The sequence below is a fragment of the Ursus maritimus genome, unplaced genomic scaffold, assembly GCF_017311325.1.
Source record: "Ursus maritimus isolate PB19 unplaced genomic scaffold, ASM1731132v1 scaffold_21, whole genome shotgun sequence".
In the NCBI taxonomy this organism is placed as follows: domain Eukaryota; kingdom Metazoa; phylum Chordata; class Mammalia; order Carnivora; family Ursidae; genus Ursus; species Ursus maritimus.
The window spans coordinates 8,567,265-8,585,655 of NW_024424564.1; the positions used below are offsets into that span (position 1 = coordinate 8,567,265).

General features: G+C 40.4%; 1 protein-coding gene across 2 annotated transcripts in view; it reads left to right on the forward strand.

Annotated features, from left to right (window-relative positions):
• The window catches only part of IRAK3 (interleukin 1 receptor associated kinase 3), a 47,887-nt gene that overhangs the window by 5,043 nt on the left and 24,453 nt on the right, over window positions 1-18,391 (forward strand). For both annotated transcript variants that reach the window (XM_040637231.1, XM_040637232.1), the window contains exons 2-5: window positions 9,399-9,581; window positions 12,605-12,669; window positions 13,288-13,342; window positions 14,582-14,733. In XM_040637231.1, the coding sequence (XP_040493165.1) occupies window positions 9,399-9,581; window positions 12,605-12,669; window positions 13,288-13,342; window positions 14,582-14,733 (455 nt within the window). The remainder of the gene's footprint in view (window positions 1-9,398; window positions 9,582-12,604; window positions 12,670-13,287; window positions 13,343-14,581; window positions 14,734-18,391) is intronic.

The window sequence follows — 18,391 nt, forward strand, 5'->3', positions numbered from 1 at the left end:
AAAACTTTAGAAGATTACACAAAAAATTCTCATCTTTTATATCTTTCGCATGTACTCTGCACTCAGCTCCCCTGTTATTAACATCTTACATTAGTTTGGTACATTTGTTACAATATCATTGTATTTTTATTAAAGTCTGTATTTTATTCAGATTTCTTCATTTTTTCCTAGCCCCCACCCCTTCTCTCTCCCAGGATCCCATCTGGGGATTACATGTAGTCATCATGTATCCTTAGGCTCCTCTTTGCTGTAATAGTTTCTCAGACTTTTCTAGTTTTTGATGACCTTGATAGTTTTGAGGAGTACTGGTCAGTACTGGTCTACCATTTTGTAGAATGTCTCTTGACTGAGATTTGACTGATGTTTTACTCATGATTAGACTGAGGTTATGGATTTTTGAGAGGCAGACTGCCTTGGTGAAGCGCCATTTTCATCACATGAGGGGGACCCGCCGTTGACATGACTTTGCACTGTTGATGTTAACCAGAGCTGAGACAGCGTCTGTCGGTTTTCTACGCTGATACTCTTGCTTTTCCCCTCTCTGCATGCAGCCCACACTTAAGGAGTGAAGAGTGATGCTTCCCCTCCCCGAAAGTGGAGTACAGCCTGTGTTCTTTCGACGACCATGGAATTTCTCCCATCTTACAGTCTTCTCTCTAGATCTTACTTTTAGTCTAAGTTACCACCCCATTTCTCTGTTCCCTTTAAGATTCTGTAAAAGGGCTATTTATATTCCAGGCCCTCCATTCTCCCTGGAACCTGCTCCAATCAAGCTTTCACCCCCCACTGCTCTGTTAAAGTACCTCTCATCTAGGGTCACAGAGGCTGAATCCAATGGTCAGTTCTCAGTTTCCTCTTATTTGATACAGTTGATCACTCCTTCCTCCTCGAAGCACTTTCTCTACTTCTAGAACTTACACTCTTTATTTTCTTCTCTTCTTGTAGGTTCCTCTTTATCTCTCTGACTTCCTCAAGTACCCCTGGGATTAGTCCGCAGACCTCTTCCTTCTGTTTACCTGCTCTACCCACTATCTTGTCAGTTCCGTCTACATGCTCATAACTGCCACGTTGCTAGCCTGGGTCTCTCTTTCCAACATCAGCACCATCTCTTCTATTTGCCTACTTGACAGATGTCTCCAACTTAACAGCCCAGAAATGCTTCCCTCAGAGAAAGTGTTTCCCCATCTTGGCTAAGGGCAACCCCATCCCTCATTTGTTCAGGCCAAAAATATTAGTCTTCTGTGACTTTTTGCTTTCTCTCACAAACCACATCCTGTCTCTCAGTCTATGTTGTTGACCCTGCCTTCAGGCTCTATCTAATAATCTGGCCTCTTCTTACCACTGCCGCCACCACCATCCTGGTCTAAACCACCATCAGATCCCACTGGATAATTTTAGCAGCCTCCTAACTGGGCTCCCTGCTACTGGTAGCCCTTGCCCTCCTCGAGTCACTTTTAAGCACAGTGGCCAGTGAGCTGAAGTCTCCATGCAAAGGATATTGTGTCATTGTCCTGTTCAGAACCCTTCAGTAGCTTCCCATCTCACAGTAAACCCCAAAGTCCTACATGGCTTTTCTCACTTTCTTCTTGTTTGCTCCACTCCGGCTACATTGGCCTCCTGGGACACACAAGGAACATTTTTCCTGCAGGTAACCCTGAGGCTTGCTTCCTCACTTCCTTTGTGTTTTTAACTATTATCCACTCTGACCACCTTTTAAAAATTGACACCCCCATGCTCCTTATTCCCCTTTCCTGCTTTCTTTGTCTCCACATCACTTATCATCACTCACACACTTTATGTATCTTTGTTTTTTGCTCATCTGGAAATAAGCTGCAGGGGGCCAGGAGATTTTTTTGTTTGCGTTGTTTCCTGCTCACTCCTTTAGCATCTAAAACAGTACCTAGTACAGAGTAGGCATTCAACAAGTATCTGTGGTTGAATGAATAACAAACGGATGTCTGTTAAGCATCCAAAACCTCTTGGGGCAGAATATTAAACAAAGGGCTGTAGAGATACGAGTTGTGGTCCCTGCTTGTAGGGATTTTCCATTTGATTTGGCCAAGTTGTATAGGTAACAGGCCTAAACAAATTATATAAAGAAGTTTAGTGAAGAAAGTGTGGGGAAACAGTACTGATCATTACCTGGGTATGGAATCACACAGCTTCTGAGCTTCAGACTGAAATGCTGGTGTTGAGGATGAACTGTTCTTAAATTTTTTCCGAGAGGTAGTTAATGTTAAGTGCTTACCTGAATCTGGGATTGAAGGAGCAGGATCCATGGAAGGATACCTGAAAAAGCATGCATAGCCCTGCAGTGGATATAAGTCCTGCTCAAGTATGGGTAAAAAGTAAACATAAGCTTAAGTATGGCTAAGAATTACTTCTCATAAAATTTATTGGCTAGTGGGTGTTTGTTTAATGCTATGGTCTGGTAAGAGGAGTTGAGCCATGTTTGACTTACATGTTTGACTTTTGTTTGACTTCTTTTGGAGTTAAAAATATCTTCAGGTGATTGTTCTTTTAAAAGAAGGCCTGGCAAAAATAGACAAGGCAAGAAACAACAATTGTTGGAGAGGATGTGGAGAAAGGGGATCCCTCCTACATTGTTGGTGGGAATGCAAGTTGGTACAGCCACTCTGGAAAACAGTGTGGAGGTCCCTTAAAAAGTTAAAAATTGAGCTACCCTATGATCCAGCCATTGCACTACTGGGTATTTACCCCAAAGATACAGACGTAGTGAAGAGAAGGGCCATATGCACCCCAATGTTCATAGCAGCAATGTCCACAATAGCTAAATTGTGGAAGGAGCCAAGATGCCCTTCAACAGATGACTGGATTAAGAAGATGTGGCCCATATATACAATGGAATATTACTCAGCTATCAGAAAGAACGAGTTCTCAACATTTGCTACAACATGGACAGCACTGGAGGAGATAATGCTAAGTGAAATAAGTCAAGCAGAGAAAGACAACTATCATATGATTTCTCTCATCTATGGAACATAAGAACTAGGAAGATCGGTAGGGGAAGAAAGGGATAAAGAAAGGGGGGGTAATCAGAAGGGGGAATGAAACATGAGAGACTATGGACTATGAGAAACAAACTGAGGACTTCAGAGGGGAGGGGGGTGGGGGAATGGGATAGGCCGGTGATGGGTAGTAAGGAGGGCACTTATTGCATGGTGCACTGGGTGTTATACACAACTAATGAATCATCGAGCCTTACATCGGAAACCGGGGATGTACTGTATGGTGACTAACATAATATAATAAAAAATCATTAAAAAAATAAATAAATAAAAGAAGGCCTGGGGCATCTGGGTGGCTCAGTCAGTTAAGTGGTTAAGCGTGTGCCTTCCGCTCAGGTCATGATCCTGGAGGGATCGAGCTCTGCTCTGAGCTCTGCATCAGGCTCCCTGCTCACTGGGGTGTCTGCTTTTCCCTTTCCCTGTGCCCCTCCCCCTGCTTGTGCTCTGCTTCTCTGTCTCTCTCTCAAATAAATAAATAAAATCTTTAAAAATAGATAGATAGATGCCTAATTATGTTGTTAAGAAAGAACAGAAGCATCTTTTTCTTTTCCCATCATGTTATCTCAAAACAAACCATGCAAGAAGGCAGTCTTAATTTACCAGGGGTTTTGGCATGTGGTTATATGCAAATACAGTTTCCAAACAGGGGTGTGTTGCGTTATTCTAAAAAACCCCTTCAGAGACGTATTTGCATACGGAGAGTGATTCTTGCAGTTGAATTCCCCAGTGGTTAGCACTACCTAGATAGTTCTGCCCTCTCAAAACAAAGCCTAAAAGGAACTTTGAACATTAAATGATTATTAAGCAATCAGTGCCTTCAGATAAACTAATCTCTGAACTTTTCAGGTGGATTTTTTGGCTCCTATTATGCCAAGATGCCTTTCAAACAAAAGATTTGCCTTCCAAAAAAAAAAAAAAAAAACCAATGTTTTAAACAATACTTAACTACAGCGTATTTTTCTTAATTTATCTTTTTCTTTAGAGTGCTCAAGTTTAACAATACAATTAGTCATTGAGAAGTTTACTCTTTGTTTAGTTAGGAAACTCAAGCCTCAGCTCTTTTGGCATTTGTTATGCCTCCAGACAGGATGAGAGGGCCCAGAATCACAGCCTGTTGCCCTTTTAGAAGGGACATTCAGAAAGTTAAATATGGGGAATAGAATTATGTGGGAAATCTGACTTGAAAAGTTAAGTCCAGATATCCTTAGCAGTTGTAAACTATTCCTTTTCTACTATGAGAATTGTGAGCCATGAAATGTTTTTACCTCTCTACGTGCAAATACTGGTTGTGAGGCTCCTGCTACTGTGGCCGCCAGATGGATCCTCCCCAAACTGAAGCTTCCATCTTGACGCTACCTCCTCAGCAGTCTTCCATTGGCCTTGTTTGCTTTCAGAGAAGAGTTCCAGTTTGTATGCTAACACTCAGGGCCTCTGTCTGTCGCTCAGCAAATACGTACTGAACGTCTACTATGTGTCAAGTGCATTCCTACGAAGGGAACAGGGAGACTCCATGGGGCTCGTTCGCCTTTTCTCTAACGTGAAGTCTCTGCTCTGAGCATACCGGCCTCCTCTTTGCCCTCTCAGGCCCTTTCCTTCATTTCTGGAACAGTTCCTCATCTGACACTCTTTTCTCTTCTTTTAGCCCTTAAACCTTGCCCCAATCCACCTCTGTCGTAAAGTGAGCTGCTGTTGTAACCGAACCAACAGGAGTCCACGCCTTGGTGAGTCAGGCACCAGGCTGAGTTGCCCCACAAAGAAAACTTTCATTTGCAGCAAATGAGGAGATCCTGGAGAATGACTTCTGAGGCCATGACTCCCAGAGAGAGGGTGAATGGGCTCCCCTTGTTTGGGGTTGGGATGCATATTTAGCTGGGGAAGCCCTGTCATCCTACGGAGAGGCAGGCAGAAGGTCGCATGCATATGCCGATCTCGTGTGCTATGTAAATGAGGCTGAGGCTCCTCTTCGGGCAGAAATGTTCATATTAGAATGACGTAAAGGTCATTGTAGGTCATTCCAGAGGTCACTCCATGGTCCGTCTGCGCAGGCTCAAGTCAGGTTTAGCTCAAATGATCTGGGTGGTCTGGGCCAGCAGGAGGTCTTGTGAGGGCAGAAGCCATCACCTGGAGGGGTGGTTTGGGGGATTCACGTCTCTGAGTTAAGGGGAAAGCTGGAAAGAAGAGCTTAGGGAAAAATATAAGACAAAGTGTACAAGCAGATGGGCAGTAAAGGCCAGGTCTCGGGGTCTAACTGGTGACAATGTCACACCCTCATGTCCCTCCCTGACTGTGGGAGACCACAAGGGTGTCCTCTGTCTTCATGTCCTATTCCAAAGTTATGTCCTGTCTTATCCCAAAGATTCAAGTGGAGAGGGAACTGGGGTTTTTTTTTAAGTTTTTTTTTTCTTAGTAATCTCTACACCCAATGTGGGGCTTGAACTCACAGCCCTGAGATCAAGAGTCACATGCTCTTCTGACCAAGCCAGGTGCCCCTGAGAGGGAGCTGTTTTATTTTATTTTTTTAAAAAGCCTATTGTATGTTGTTTAAATATCATTAGCTGATATAGTACATTATACCTACGTTATGCCTAATACTCTGTAAATGTTAGTCAATTAATTTACTAATAGAAAAAGTAGGAACCTAAACTTTCACTTTGCTGAAATTTGATATTTAGTGTTCCCCTGTTGGAATGTTAATTTGGAGACCGGGAAGTGTTCTAAAGACTGGAGATATTTTAAGGTCAGTGCTCCTATAAACAGCAGACTAGAGAGAGGCAACCAAACTTAGTGTCTGTTTTGGGAGGCATTTCAAATTGACTTCAAAGGATATTTATTAATGAGAAGTTTGAAACTGCTCAGTGACTTGCCTAGATTTGCACGATAGGTCAGTGGCAGAGTCACCACTAAACCCACATGTTTATATCCAGGGGGCCACAGGGGCTTCTGTCTTGACTGGCGACTTTATCTTTTGAAGACAATAGAACCTCAGAGTTCATTCTTTTATCTTGTTTTCCAACTGAAATTCAGTGATTTTCTTTTTCCTTCCTGGTACAGCATATGCCATCCAATAATTCTCTTTAGAAATACTTACAGTTTTAAACTTGGCTCGGGCTCCAGAAACCACTCTTCTAGGAAGCCTTCTATGATGCCCTCATCTTTTTTTTTTTTTTTTAAGATTTTATAAGATTTTATTTTTAAGTAATCTCTACACCCAACGTGGGGCTTGCACCCACAACCCTGAGATCAAGAGTTCCATGCTCTACTGACTAAGTCAGCCAGGTGCCCCCACGATGCCCTCATCTTTAATTAGGGAACCCTCTTCTTGCTCCACACATGCTGCTTGGGTTTTTGTTTTGTTTTTTGTTTTTTTAAGATTTACTTATTCATTTGAGAGAGAGAGAGAGAGTGCATGAGTATGGGGAGGGGTAGAAGGAGAGGGAGAGAGAGAGAATCCCAAGCAGACTCTGCACTGATCGTGGAGACCAACATGGGGAACAATCTCATGACCCTGGGATCATGACCTAAGCTGAAATCTAGAAACAGGCACTCAACTGATTGAGCCGCCAAGGCACCCCTCCACTCACACTTGATGTATGCAATTACTGTACTGCTAGCACATTAAACAAATATTTGAACTTGTTAAAAAAAAATGAAATTCAACCAAGTAAATCTGAAGATCTAACAGGCTTTATTTAATGATTCATGAATCAGTCCATATCCCATCTAGCAAATAGAGGGGAGTTCAGGGAGTTGTACAAAATGGAAGGTTTCTGTAGGAAAGATGGTGGGGCAAGAAAGTTATTAGCAAAAGAAAAGGATTGTTCCTGGCAAGATCACTTTCTCTAGGGAGAAGAGCAAGGTTTCTTATCATGCAGATGACCTTATATTCCTTTGGGGATAGAGAGGGCCCATGTAACAGATGACTTCATTGGCACTGATCAGAAAATTCCTGACTGACTGGTTACAATTTATATTTCTGGGGGAGGTTGAAACTACAGTTAGATTAGGTATTAAGCCCTATTTGGTGACTTGGCCTAAGTGATGCCATTTGGGGCCTGTGGCTTTCTTTTTAACAAACTATGCTGATTTGCACTATTTCTCCTAAGAGCTTCTAGAAATAGTTAAAGTGTTTATGAAAATTGTGCCTCAACCAAATAGGCAGATTACATCATCAAAGAAGTACACTAAAATGGAGTTACTAGGTCTTGCCAAATATTTTTGCTTTGAAGGTCCCCTTCAATTTTTTTTTTAGTCATCAGCTATCTAAAATATATATTGACATTTGGATAGTCCTTGTCTCTTCATGAGATATCATCTCTTCAAAGAAATAAATAATAAAAATATTCTTGCCAGAACTTAAAATACGGAGGAAAGGCAAAGGCATTCCAACGTAACGATGTCAGATACTCTATTGTAGCTGTTTTTTCCTCTGCAGCCTAAGCATGCATTCGTGTGGAATGTCTCAACTTTATCATCCTTTGAAATGTAGTCACAAGAGCTGCCACTTCCTTTCACTCTTTTCTGCTACAAGATGTGACTGAAGTAACAGAACACCCAAGATAAAACTTTGTGTGTATTAATCAGGATAGACCTACGTTAGACTTCAGTAACAAGCACCACCAAAATCACTGTCCATGGTTAACATAACAGAAATTTCCCTTTTGCTCGTGGGAAGAGCACTGAGAGTCCAGGACAGCCAAGCTCCATGTGGTGGCCCAGCATTCCAGGCTGCTTTGATCCTGAGGCACCCCCGTTATCAACATGTGCTTCTACCATTGCTCTGGTGGGAATGGGAGCCCGGTGAATTGTGCCCTGGCTCTCCCGTGTTTCTGGCTGAAAGAGACACATATGCATAACTAACCCAAGACAGGAACTAACTAATCCTCCGTCTCTGATGGGGTAGAGGACTGGAAATATTGGGAGGCACTGGTAATATCTACCAAGTCAATTTTTGGTTCACAGAAAAGAAGGGCAGTTATGATTTCATATTGTGCTCCGTCAGCTTTCAGGATTTACTTATACTCTCAGCAAAAACATGAAGTTAGAGGAAGTTGAACAGCCCAGCAAACCCTTGAAGGACTGAAAATGTGGGGAGAAGGATGCCATATTAGATCAGAAGATATTTGCCTTTCTGATGTCTTGATTGAAATACTACAACTGGTGTACTAGCTTCCTAAGACATTTTTTAAAACTTTTGAGTCTGAAATAGACTGAACACAGATAGTTCTATAGGGGGCTTATTACACTTCTCTGATCTGAGCCCCTGTTCGTCTTTTAAAAGGACACCAACATTTGGAGAATATCATTGGTGAATAGGTGAGTCCTTCAATGAGGTTATCTTGGTTCCTGCTGGAGGGGAGCTTCCAAATTTACGTGCAACAAAGGAAGAGAAGGCTGATTTCCATAACCAGTTATGGTGATATGTTGGGGTTCCCCTATGACCACACTCAGATGATAGTTGGATTTTATCTATCGATGTGTATCTGGCTTCCTAACTGTGTTAGACTTTCCAGAAGATAAAGGTATGAGAGGATGCTGCCATCCTCATCACTGACTCCAAACCACATTGCTAATTTTAATACTTGAGATGACTGGGCTAATCTGGGAGTATTGTCCCAGGGGCAAGAAAGACACCCATTAGATCTGTCATTTGGTTGCTTTCTCCTTCCTTTGCCTTAAAATACACTTCAAAATTTGAAAGTTGTGCAGAAAGTCAGTATAATTTTTTACCTGAGGAATCCCATTAACTCAGGGTGTCATAAAAACTGATATGTTTTCAGTAAGTACAGCTTTAAGATATTTATACCAGACCTTAAATAAGTCATATACACTGTTTTTGAGCAATTAAAATCCTAGTCTTGTAGGATCAGAAAATAAGAAAGTGTTCCAAAAATGATGGGGCTTGTCAGAAGAACGTGGGAACCAACCTGAATGGACAGAGCTGGAAAAATTGTGACACCAAAATCAATAATAATAATACTGGATTTTTATCTGTAGAATAAAATAAACACTCATCAGTCTATACTGATATAAATAAGTTAATTAAAGGGGAGAGAATGGATTGCATTTTCGTACAGAAGAATTGTCTAATAATGAACATAGGAAGAGGAAGGGGAAATAGAAGATCACCATTAAGCAAAGACCACAATGTTTATTATGATAGACAAGATCCACTGGTGAATGAATGCAGATGCTTATGGGCAAAATCTGAGGAGAAGCAGCATTGAATAGTTGGGTGGGCAGTATATGCTAAACAATTTAATTACAATAAAAATTGTAAATAATATGAAATAGAACATATAAAATACCCCCAAAGAAGTATTCCAATAAAAATAAATTATTTTTTGGTTTTTCCTATTGCAATTTCCACAGCGGAGCGACTTTCAAGCAGCTGGCTGGATGTTCGTCACATTGAAAAATATGTAGACCAAGGTAAAAGTGGAACAAGAGAATTACTTTGGTCCTGGGCACAGAAGAACAAGACCATCGGCGACCTTTTACAGATTCTCCAGGAGATGGGGCATCATCGAGCTATCCATTTAATCGTGAACTATGGTAAACATTTATGATTCTTATGATGTGGCTCTCAGTCCACTTTATAGAAAATGTAATTTGTAGATGTAAATATTGCATTTTATTTAAGACATTGACTGGTCATGCTATGCCATTGATTCCTTATCTGAGGCAAGGCTTTTATTACTTTTTTTTTGGCGACATTTTCTTTCCTTATTGCCTAAGTTATACAACACATTCCTTTCTACCACTTGTTCAGTTTTTTAAATTTTTTACTTAGAAACTACACTTTTTAAAATGTTTCATTCTTAACTAGGAAAATCAGCTCTCCATCCAAAACTCTGAAACTACTTGAATCATAAACAGAATCACAATATTTGAGTAAAATATACTTTCATAATTAGTTTTATCATATGATTCGAAGTCAAAATATAATTGGATTCTACCACCTGTATTTTTTTTTAACAATTTATTTATTTATATGAGAGAAAGAGAGAGAGAACGCACACGCACATGCATGCTAGAGTGGGCCGAGGGGCAGAGAGAGAGGGAGACAGAATCCTTGAGCAGACTCCAGGGAGCAGGACTCAGGGCTCCATTCCAGGACCCTGAGACCATGACCTGAGCCAAAACCAAGAGTCAGACGCTTAACCCACTGAGCCACCCAGGCATACCCCCTGCCCTGTATTTTAGTGCAAATGTTACCTGCAGAATAACCCTGGGATATATCTTTTATCTTTACTGCTGTTTTTTGCCATGGCCTCTAACTCTACCTTACTTGTCTGTTATCCATTTCATAGTGGCTTAGTACTTCCCTCTTGTCTGTTTCTGATGCTGTGTCTCGCCTTCCGTTTAGTGCAACCAGATAAGTAAAGCTCATGAAGCGTTTTCCATTCATCTTTATCAATAACATAATTTTCTTTTTTTTTTTAAGATTTTTATTTATTTATTCGACAGAGATAGAGACAGCCAGCGAGAGAGGGAACACAAGCAAGGGGAGTGGGAGAGGAAGAAGCAGGCTCATAGCGGAGGAGCCTGATGTGGGGCTCGATCTCAGAACGCCGGGATCACGCCCTGAGCCGAAGGCAGACGCTTAACGACTGCGCCACCCAGGCGCCCCAATAACATAATTTTCTAATGTTATCTGTTCTGTGTATTCCACTTTAGATCTATTCACTTCACAAGAATGATCTTGAGTGACCTTGGGTCTTATGTTCTAGACTCAGGGCTCTGAGGCTGGAAATTCTTTTGAATCAGTATCCTTATTCTTTTGGCTTTTTCATCCAGACATATTTTTAGTCCTTGGTCTCATCGAACGATTTGGGAGTTGTTACTTCCTCTTCTACTTTGAAAGAATTTGTAAAGCACTGATGTTAAATCATGCTTAAAAGTTTGGTAGGATTCACCTGGGCTTTTGTTTGTGGGAAATCATAGATTATTAATTCAGTCACTTACGGTACAATACATCCTTTCAGATTGTTTATTTCTTCTTGAGTTAATTTTGGCAGTTTATCTTTCTAGGAATCTGTCTGTGTCGTTTCAGTTATCTAATTTTTTTATATACGGATGCTCATCATATTATCTTATAATTCTTTTTATTTCTATAAGGTTGGTAGTTGTGTCTCCTCTTTTCTTGTTGGTTTTAGCAATTTGAGCCTCCTCTCTTTCTTTCTTGGATAGTTAAGCTAAAGGATTGTCAATTTTGTGATAATTCCAAAGAACCCACTTTGGTTGCATTGACTTTCTCTTTTGTTTTTATATTATCTATTTCATTTATTTCCACTCTAATCTTAATTCTTTCCTTCCTTCTGCTTCCTGCGGTTTAGTTTACTCTTTCTTTTCTAGTTCCTTAAGATAAAAATTCAGGTTATTGATTTAAGATTTTTCTTCTTTTTCAAGGTAGACATTTACAGCTATAAATTTCCCTTTAGGCACTACTTTTGCTGCATCTCATAAATTTTGGTATATTGTGTTTTCATTTTCATTCATCTCAAAGTATTTTCTCATTTCCCTTGTGATTTCTTCTTGAACTCATTGGTTATTTATGGATTTGTTGTTTAATTGTCATGTGAATTTCCCAAATTTCCTTCTGTTATGGATTTCTATTTTAGGTCCGCTGTGGTCAGAGAATATGCTCTGTATGATTTCAATCCTTCCAAATTTACTGAGGCTCATTTTATTGCACAAGATATGGCCTATCCTGGAGCTTGTTCAATGTACACTTGTGAAGTATGTGTATATTCTTCTGTTTTGGGGTGGAATGTTCTATAGAGTGTCTGCCAGGTCTAACTGGTTTGTAGTTTGTTCAAGGAGGTCTGTTATTAATTGATTACGTTTTGTTGCCAGTCTTCTAAGCAAAATAATTTTTAAAACATTAGAATACAATCTAAGAAAAAATAGAAGATTGAAATAAAATTTTTCTGAAGTCTGAATGAAAATGTCAGATGTGACAGCAAAATATTTCAGGGTTTTTCTCTTTTGTAGGAAGCTACGTAGACTACCTCAATTCAAATAGAACAGAGAGAAGTTACAGTGTGCATTTGGAAAGGGGTGGTAGGTGTTTGTGGTTGACCACAAGCGCGCGCAAACACATACACACACACACACACATACACACACAAACACACACACGCACACACACACACACACACACACACACACCTCTAATACTTTATGGCATAAGTTGGGATAAAAAATAAACTAACCTAGGGAGATATGATCCCATGATTGTAAAACTTCAAAATATATGAGCAAAAAGCTGATACAATGTTGCTTTTTCCTTTCAGTTTTCTGCTTTATACTTTAATATTTTTAATGGTGTCTAACAATAATCTACGGTAGGTATTTATGTGTTAAGTGAACAAAAGCATGTTTGCATAATATTTGATCCTTAGAAAGCTATTCACATATGCAAATTTGTAACAATTCAAAGAGAATGAAACTGAGCTTTAGAAATTAACATTACTTGCAAGGTGTTTATTTTCACAGTCTAAGGAACAAAAAAAAACATGCTTATTAGAGACATAAAATTTTTCTGTACCTGGCTCCCCTTATTTCTCTTTCAGGAGCAGTCTTGAATCCTTCAGAGCAGAGTCATCAGGGAGATGGATTTCCAAACATGTTACCCAAGGTAGAGTGTATGTGCATAGTTAATGAAGCTTGAACTCTGTTGCAAGTATAATTGAGCATGGGGAATGAAATTGTCAGACAGAAAAAAGCTGGATTTGCAGGTACTTTTCTAAAACCAGAAAAGCCTCAGCTCTCTCATTACTCTTGTTTAGTTGGGGATTGAGGAAATTAGAGATTTGTGAGTGTTTGAAGAGTGAAGAGCTTTCTCTTCACAGTGATCTGTCATAGATGAGGCTTAGAACTATTAAGAGCGCTGTGAGCTCTGTATTTATCTTGAGTTTTTAATTTTCCTGTTCTAGTTGGCGTTTTGCATGTTGCTGTTGGTTTTTATTGGAGCAAATAACTTGACAGTGATCATTTTTTATAGCATTAGAAGTCATTTAAAATTGACTATAACCATGACATTGAGTTTCTGCAGTGGTATGGAAGACTTAACTGTATATGGCAATGAATACTGTTGAATTAAATAAAGTAACTTTGCTCTCTACTAGTTTTCTTCTAAATTAGATTCTACTCTATTGCACTGTATAGTCCAAGGGGAGCTTTGGATTTCTGTTAAGGTTCTGTTCTTTCTAGACTTATGAAATAGAATTACTTCAGTATGTATTTCCTCTCTTAGGAAACAGCCAATGTCACAGCGGATAATGTTCTTATTCCTGAATGTAATGAAAAAGGTAAAAAAAAAATTTTTTTTTTTTACTTTAAATCATGCTTTGCTTTAAGTTAACTTACAGGGAGAAGTAGCCAATAAACCTATTAACCATTCATTAATATGCAGGTTTAGGGTAAAATTTTCATGCATATCGAAATGCTTGCAGTTTTGACAGACACAGAGCTCTGATGGATGGTATTTTATAGTGATATTTAAAAAATCCATTGACCAGTGGGGAACATAATGGTGGTCTCTTCCCTTAGGGGGATTTCATATTTTCCATTAGTGAAATTTGCATTTTTATGTGTCATTGAAAAACATTTAAAAATTACATTGGGTTTTATATAATTTTAGAAATTTCCATAGTCCTTGCCTAGATCTTTAGAGATGTCTGTAGAGCAATGCTGAAGGTCACTATGAAAATCCCATTATTCTCCATATCAACTTTATTACTTTATTAGCAGGGAGAATAATTTGGTTCTACCTGGGACTCATTCTGATAAAATTTAATGGCTAATGAAGGCTGCATTGCCTCATCTTTACCACTAGATCTGTACGTTCTTTTGTTCAAAAGAGAATTAGAAAACTTGGATACGATTTTGGTCCTTTAAGATTTAACAATAAGATCTAAATCAAACATCAAATGTGGAAATAGAGTCAAAATTGGGCTCTGAAGGATTTAACTAAGCTTTTCCCTTTGGATATGTATTTGATTACCTTTTAAATGTTTTCTCCCCATCTCTGCTTTAGGTGATTTTTTGAAAAGCTGAAGCATCTTCCTAATTTATTCTGAGGAAGTAAGTTAGGAATAGAGAGGATTTGCCTCATGAAAAATGTTCCTATCAGTCATGCTTGGAGAACATCACTTAGTCATAACAAAATTTCCACTTCTATAGTTTTTGGGTTTTTTTTTTAAATGGTTTTAGGTTCATAGTGAGTCAAAAGCAACCCATTGATCTACTGACAAAGACATCGAATCTTGGAAAAATTTCCCCAATTAAGTTCTTTGGCTGACCTCTTTGGAACGGTGATAGAATCGCAGTGCTATTGTTCAGATATCTCAAAAAACGTTTGCTCTGTGCAATGGTGGGTGCCCGAGCGCCATGGTGGGCTTCAGTTTGGGTTCTCGGGCCTTGCCCTGCTGGCTTTCTGCTGGGCTCTGATGTATTTCTAATATGGAAGTCCTGGTTCTTTATCATGGTGGCACCGATTCGTAAGAAGAGAAAAAGTAACTTATCTTCTCCCTCTTTTCCTTCCTTAGGAATATTGTTTAAATCCTCCATCAGCTTTCAAAACATCAGAGACGGAACCAAAAATTTCCATAAAGACTTCCTCATTGGAGAAGGGGAGATTTTTGAAGTATATAGAGCGGAGATCCAAAACCGAACATATGCCATTAAATTATTTAAACAGGTATGGAAAGAATTACTATCACAGGATATCAATTCCATTTATTTGCTCATATTTCATGCTAGAATGTGTCATTTTTCATCAACATTGAAAGGAGGTATATTTGAAAATAAAGTTTCATAAATGGAAATAAGATATACGAGCTCAGGTGACTGGAGAAAAGACTATGAAATGAATGCCTGTCTTGCAGGAATGTGGAAGTGAAATTCTTCCCATCGCCAGATGTGTCGAAGGAGGACTTTCTGAAAAGCCTTGCAGGACCTTTGGCACTTTGCTTGTGCTGGTCTGCCCCGGTTTTCTTGTTCTTTTTAGGATGGGCAGTATGTCTTCCAGGATATTCTGTGCTACTTTATAAAGTATCATGCATCACAGTTCAGGAGGGCTGGAAGGAGGAGGCTTCAGGTAGGAGGAGCAAGGCAACGATCAGAGTAGGAGCTTCGGGAAAGCTGAGTGGCCAGAGCCAGTAAAGCAGAAAGGGTATTGGGAGTCAAACTCAGGAGTCAGGAGGAGTTGGGTGCACACAGATACCCCAAAGAGCTGCTCTTCATGTTCCTCATTGTTAGTCAACAGTCAATAAACATTTATTAAACTCTTGCTGGGCTGGGTGCTGAGCAAGGATGTATAAGGCGTAATTCCATCCTCAGGGAGCTCAGTCTTATGGGGCAAACAAACGGTCGGGGAAAGAAAAGATGAACCTGCTTGTGAGAAGTAGTTGAGCAGAGTTTTGGATAAAAGGTCATGGGAGCACCGGAAAGACAGCCGGAGCAGGGGCGCATCCAGCACCCGAAAGAGTGCCTGGCACAGAGGAACTGCTCCATAAACGCTTCTGCAATACGTAAATGGAAAAGTGGGTGAAAGGAAGAGACCTTTCAGCTGGGTTTTGAAAGATGAGTCGAATTTTGGCAGGCAGTGAGGGACAGGAAGTGCTTTCTGGGTGGACGAAAGAGCAGGTGCAGCGCCTGGAGGTGTGTGCGTGACAGCATACGTCTTATGAATAACAGATCATTCGGTGGAGGAGAGCCTGGGGCGAGGGTGGCAAGGTAGTGGCAGAGGGTCCTGGAATGATGGGTCAAGTCTGTGGGTGCTTTGTTTCTAAGTGGGAGAGTGAAAGGACTAGATGCGTTTTTGAAATAGAACCTTGATTACAGGTTAGATGATGGGTTGGAAGTTGGCAGAGGCATTGGAGGAGAGATGGCAAGGGCTAGATTGGAGATGAAAAGATGAAAAGAAAGATTTTTTTAGATGTGTAGCGAAGACACGAATGGGGCTTAAGCCAATGTCCTCAACCCTAATAATAGAGTCACCTCGGGAGCTTTTTTGAAATGATCCCGTCAGCGTCAGGTTAGGTCAGAGTAGTGGTGGTGGTGGCAGGCATCAGCCTGGGTAAAAAGCTCCCCAGGTAGTTCAGATGTGCGGCCAGTGTTGAGACCCACTGCTGGACGCTAGGGCAGAGGCAAGGAGAAGGTATGTCTAAGAGCTGGGGTGAAATGGACCAAATCTCGTGATCAGTCAGACAGGGCTGGGGAAGTAGGGGAGAGGATGGACCTAAGCCATTCCTCCTCTGCAGCTTAGATTACGGCCCCCTCCGCTTTTTTTCTTTTATTATTAACCTGATTTTTCCAGTTCCCTAAAGTGGATTTTACCCCACTAATTTTATACGGGTACCTCAAGATTCCTGGGGAGATGAATGTTCTAATAAAGAAATGAAACTATTAGGGCACCTGGATGGTTCAGTTGGTTGAGTGTCCGACTCTTGATTTCAGCTCAGCTCACTATCTCAGGGTTGTGAGTTCAGGCCCCTGTGTTGGGCGTGGAACCTACTAAAAAAAAAAAAAAGAAAGAAAAAGAAAAAAGAAGGAAGACTATCTACTGGTAAAACCATTCAACAAAGAGAATGTGGTTACTCTAGAGGTGGCCTAACTGAAGCCTGTTGCCTGGGGCCACGTGTCCCTACCCCATCTGTATGTTCTTTCAGCGTTGAGCCCCAGGGCCACCTCCCCCAAAGGCTCCAGCCGTCTACTTTCCTCTTCTCTGCGTCGCTGCCACCAACTCACACTCCCTTTTGGGAGGTTTTGGGGTTTTGGTTTCTTCCTTCCAGGAGTCTGGCTTCAGAATGGAATGTCATTGCCTTTAGATCTCCTTTGCTTCCTGTCCCAGAATTCCTGTCCCACAGTGATCGTTTCCTTGATTGCCTTCCGGTAGAGTTTTGGTGACCTCCAATGTGCAGCCACAGCATTGTAGCATTATTTCCCAGTACTGATTTCCTCATCCACCTCTCCCAATGGACTTGATGGTTTTCTTTAAAGAGTCTTATTTATCTTTGTGTCCCAGAGCCTTATTACAGGGCCTGGTTCCTGGAAATTGCTCAATAAATGTTCATTAGGTGAATTGAATGAAGCGTGTACATCCTTTTCATGAATTTGGCTGCTAAGCTCCCGGAGTAAAAAGACAGGAGCTGGCAAAGTTACCGAAGACTTAGTGACTGTACAAAGTCCTAAATGCCCGTGCACACACGTCAGGAAAGATGGGATAATTTAACTAACACTTGGCCACAGAGCATTTGTTTTTAAAGAAATATGGTTTGGTAAAATTGGGACATTAACTTCAATAAACTGTCTTCAAGGGACTGAAGTGGGGAAACGTACAAGATGCGTTAGGTGGGTGCGCACAGATCACCTGGAGATCTTACAATACGGATTCTGGTTCACACCTGGGTAGGGACCTGAGATTCAGCATTTCTCACCAGCTCCTAGGGAAGCTGCTGTTCCTCATGCACAGACCACATTTTGAGCATCAACAGTCCTGGGTTAGCAGGAACACAAAAACTAACCCCTTCATTTTTCAGATTAAGAAAACAACGACCTCAGGGATGTTAAGTGACAAAAAGTCACAAATATTGAGTGTTAGAAATGGGACCGAGACCCAATCCACCTGGCTCCCAGGACAATGGCTTTTTAAAATGTAAATTCTCATAAAACGGTTCTTGAAAATGATTTGTTAGCCTGGTTTATTGTTTCTGACTTCCTGGACTGACTTTTGGAAAATAGCTTCCAGAATTCCTGTTGGATTTCTCTCCCTTTCTTCCTGAGAACAGAGCTCTAAAAACCCTGCCCTGTCTCGCAATTTACAAATGATAGAAACTTACAGCTAATAGAGCCTAAGAATATTTAACTCTTTCATGGTAGAAGTTAGGAACTGGAGATGCGGAGACATGAAGTGACGTAAGGTGTATAAAACCATCAAGAACAATACCAGGTACCGAGTAGCTGCTCATACAATATTATTGAATTCATTAATCTATTCAATAAATATTCTTGTGTCAGGCACTGGGCTAGCTTCTGAAACTCCTTTGAAGTAAGGAGTTATATTTCACAATGTCTTAGTAAGCCCACTTTTTCAAAATTAATACAAAGGTAAACTTGAGTCGTCATCTCCAAATGACCCAAATCCAAAATGCCAAATTGGTGAAATAACTTCTCACCAGAATACAGCTACATCAAACTGGATTCTTTGTGAGACCAAGTGAGGAGTTTCTGTTATGGGATTTTCCTTAAATACATATATAACATTTTTAAATTTATGTACATATGTACAAAATATGGTAAAAGAGTTTGAATATAAAATATGGCAACACGATACATTGCATGAAAAACTTCTAACT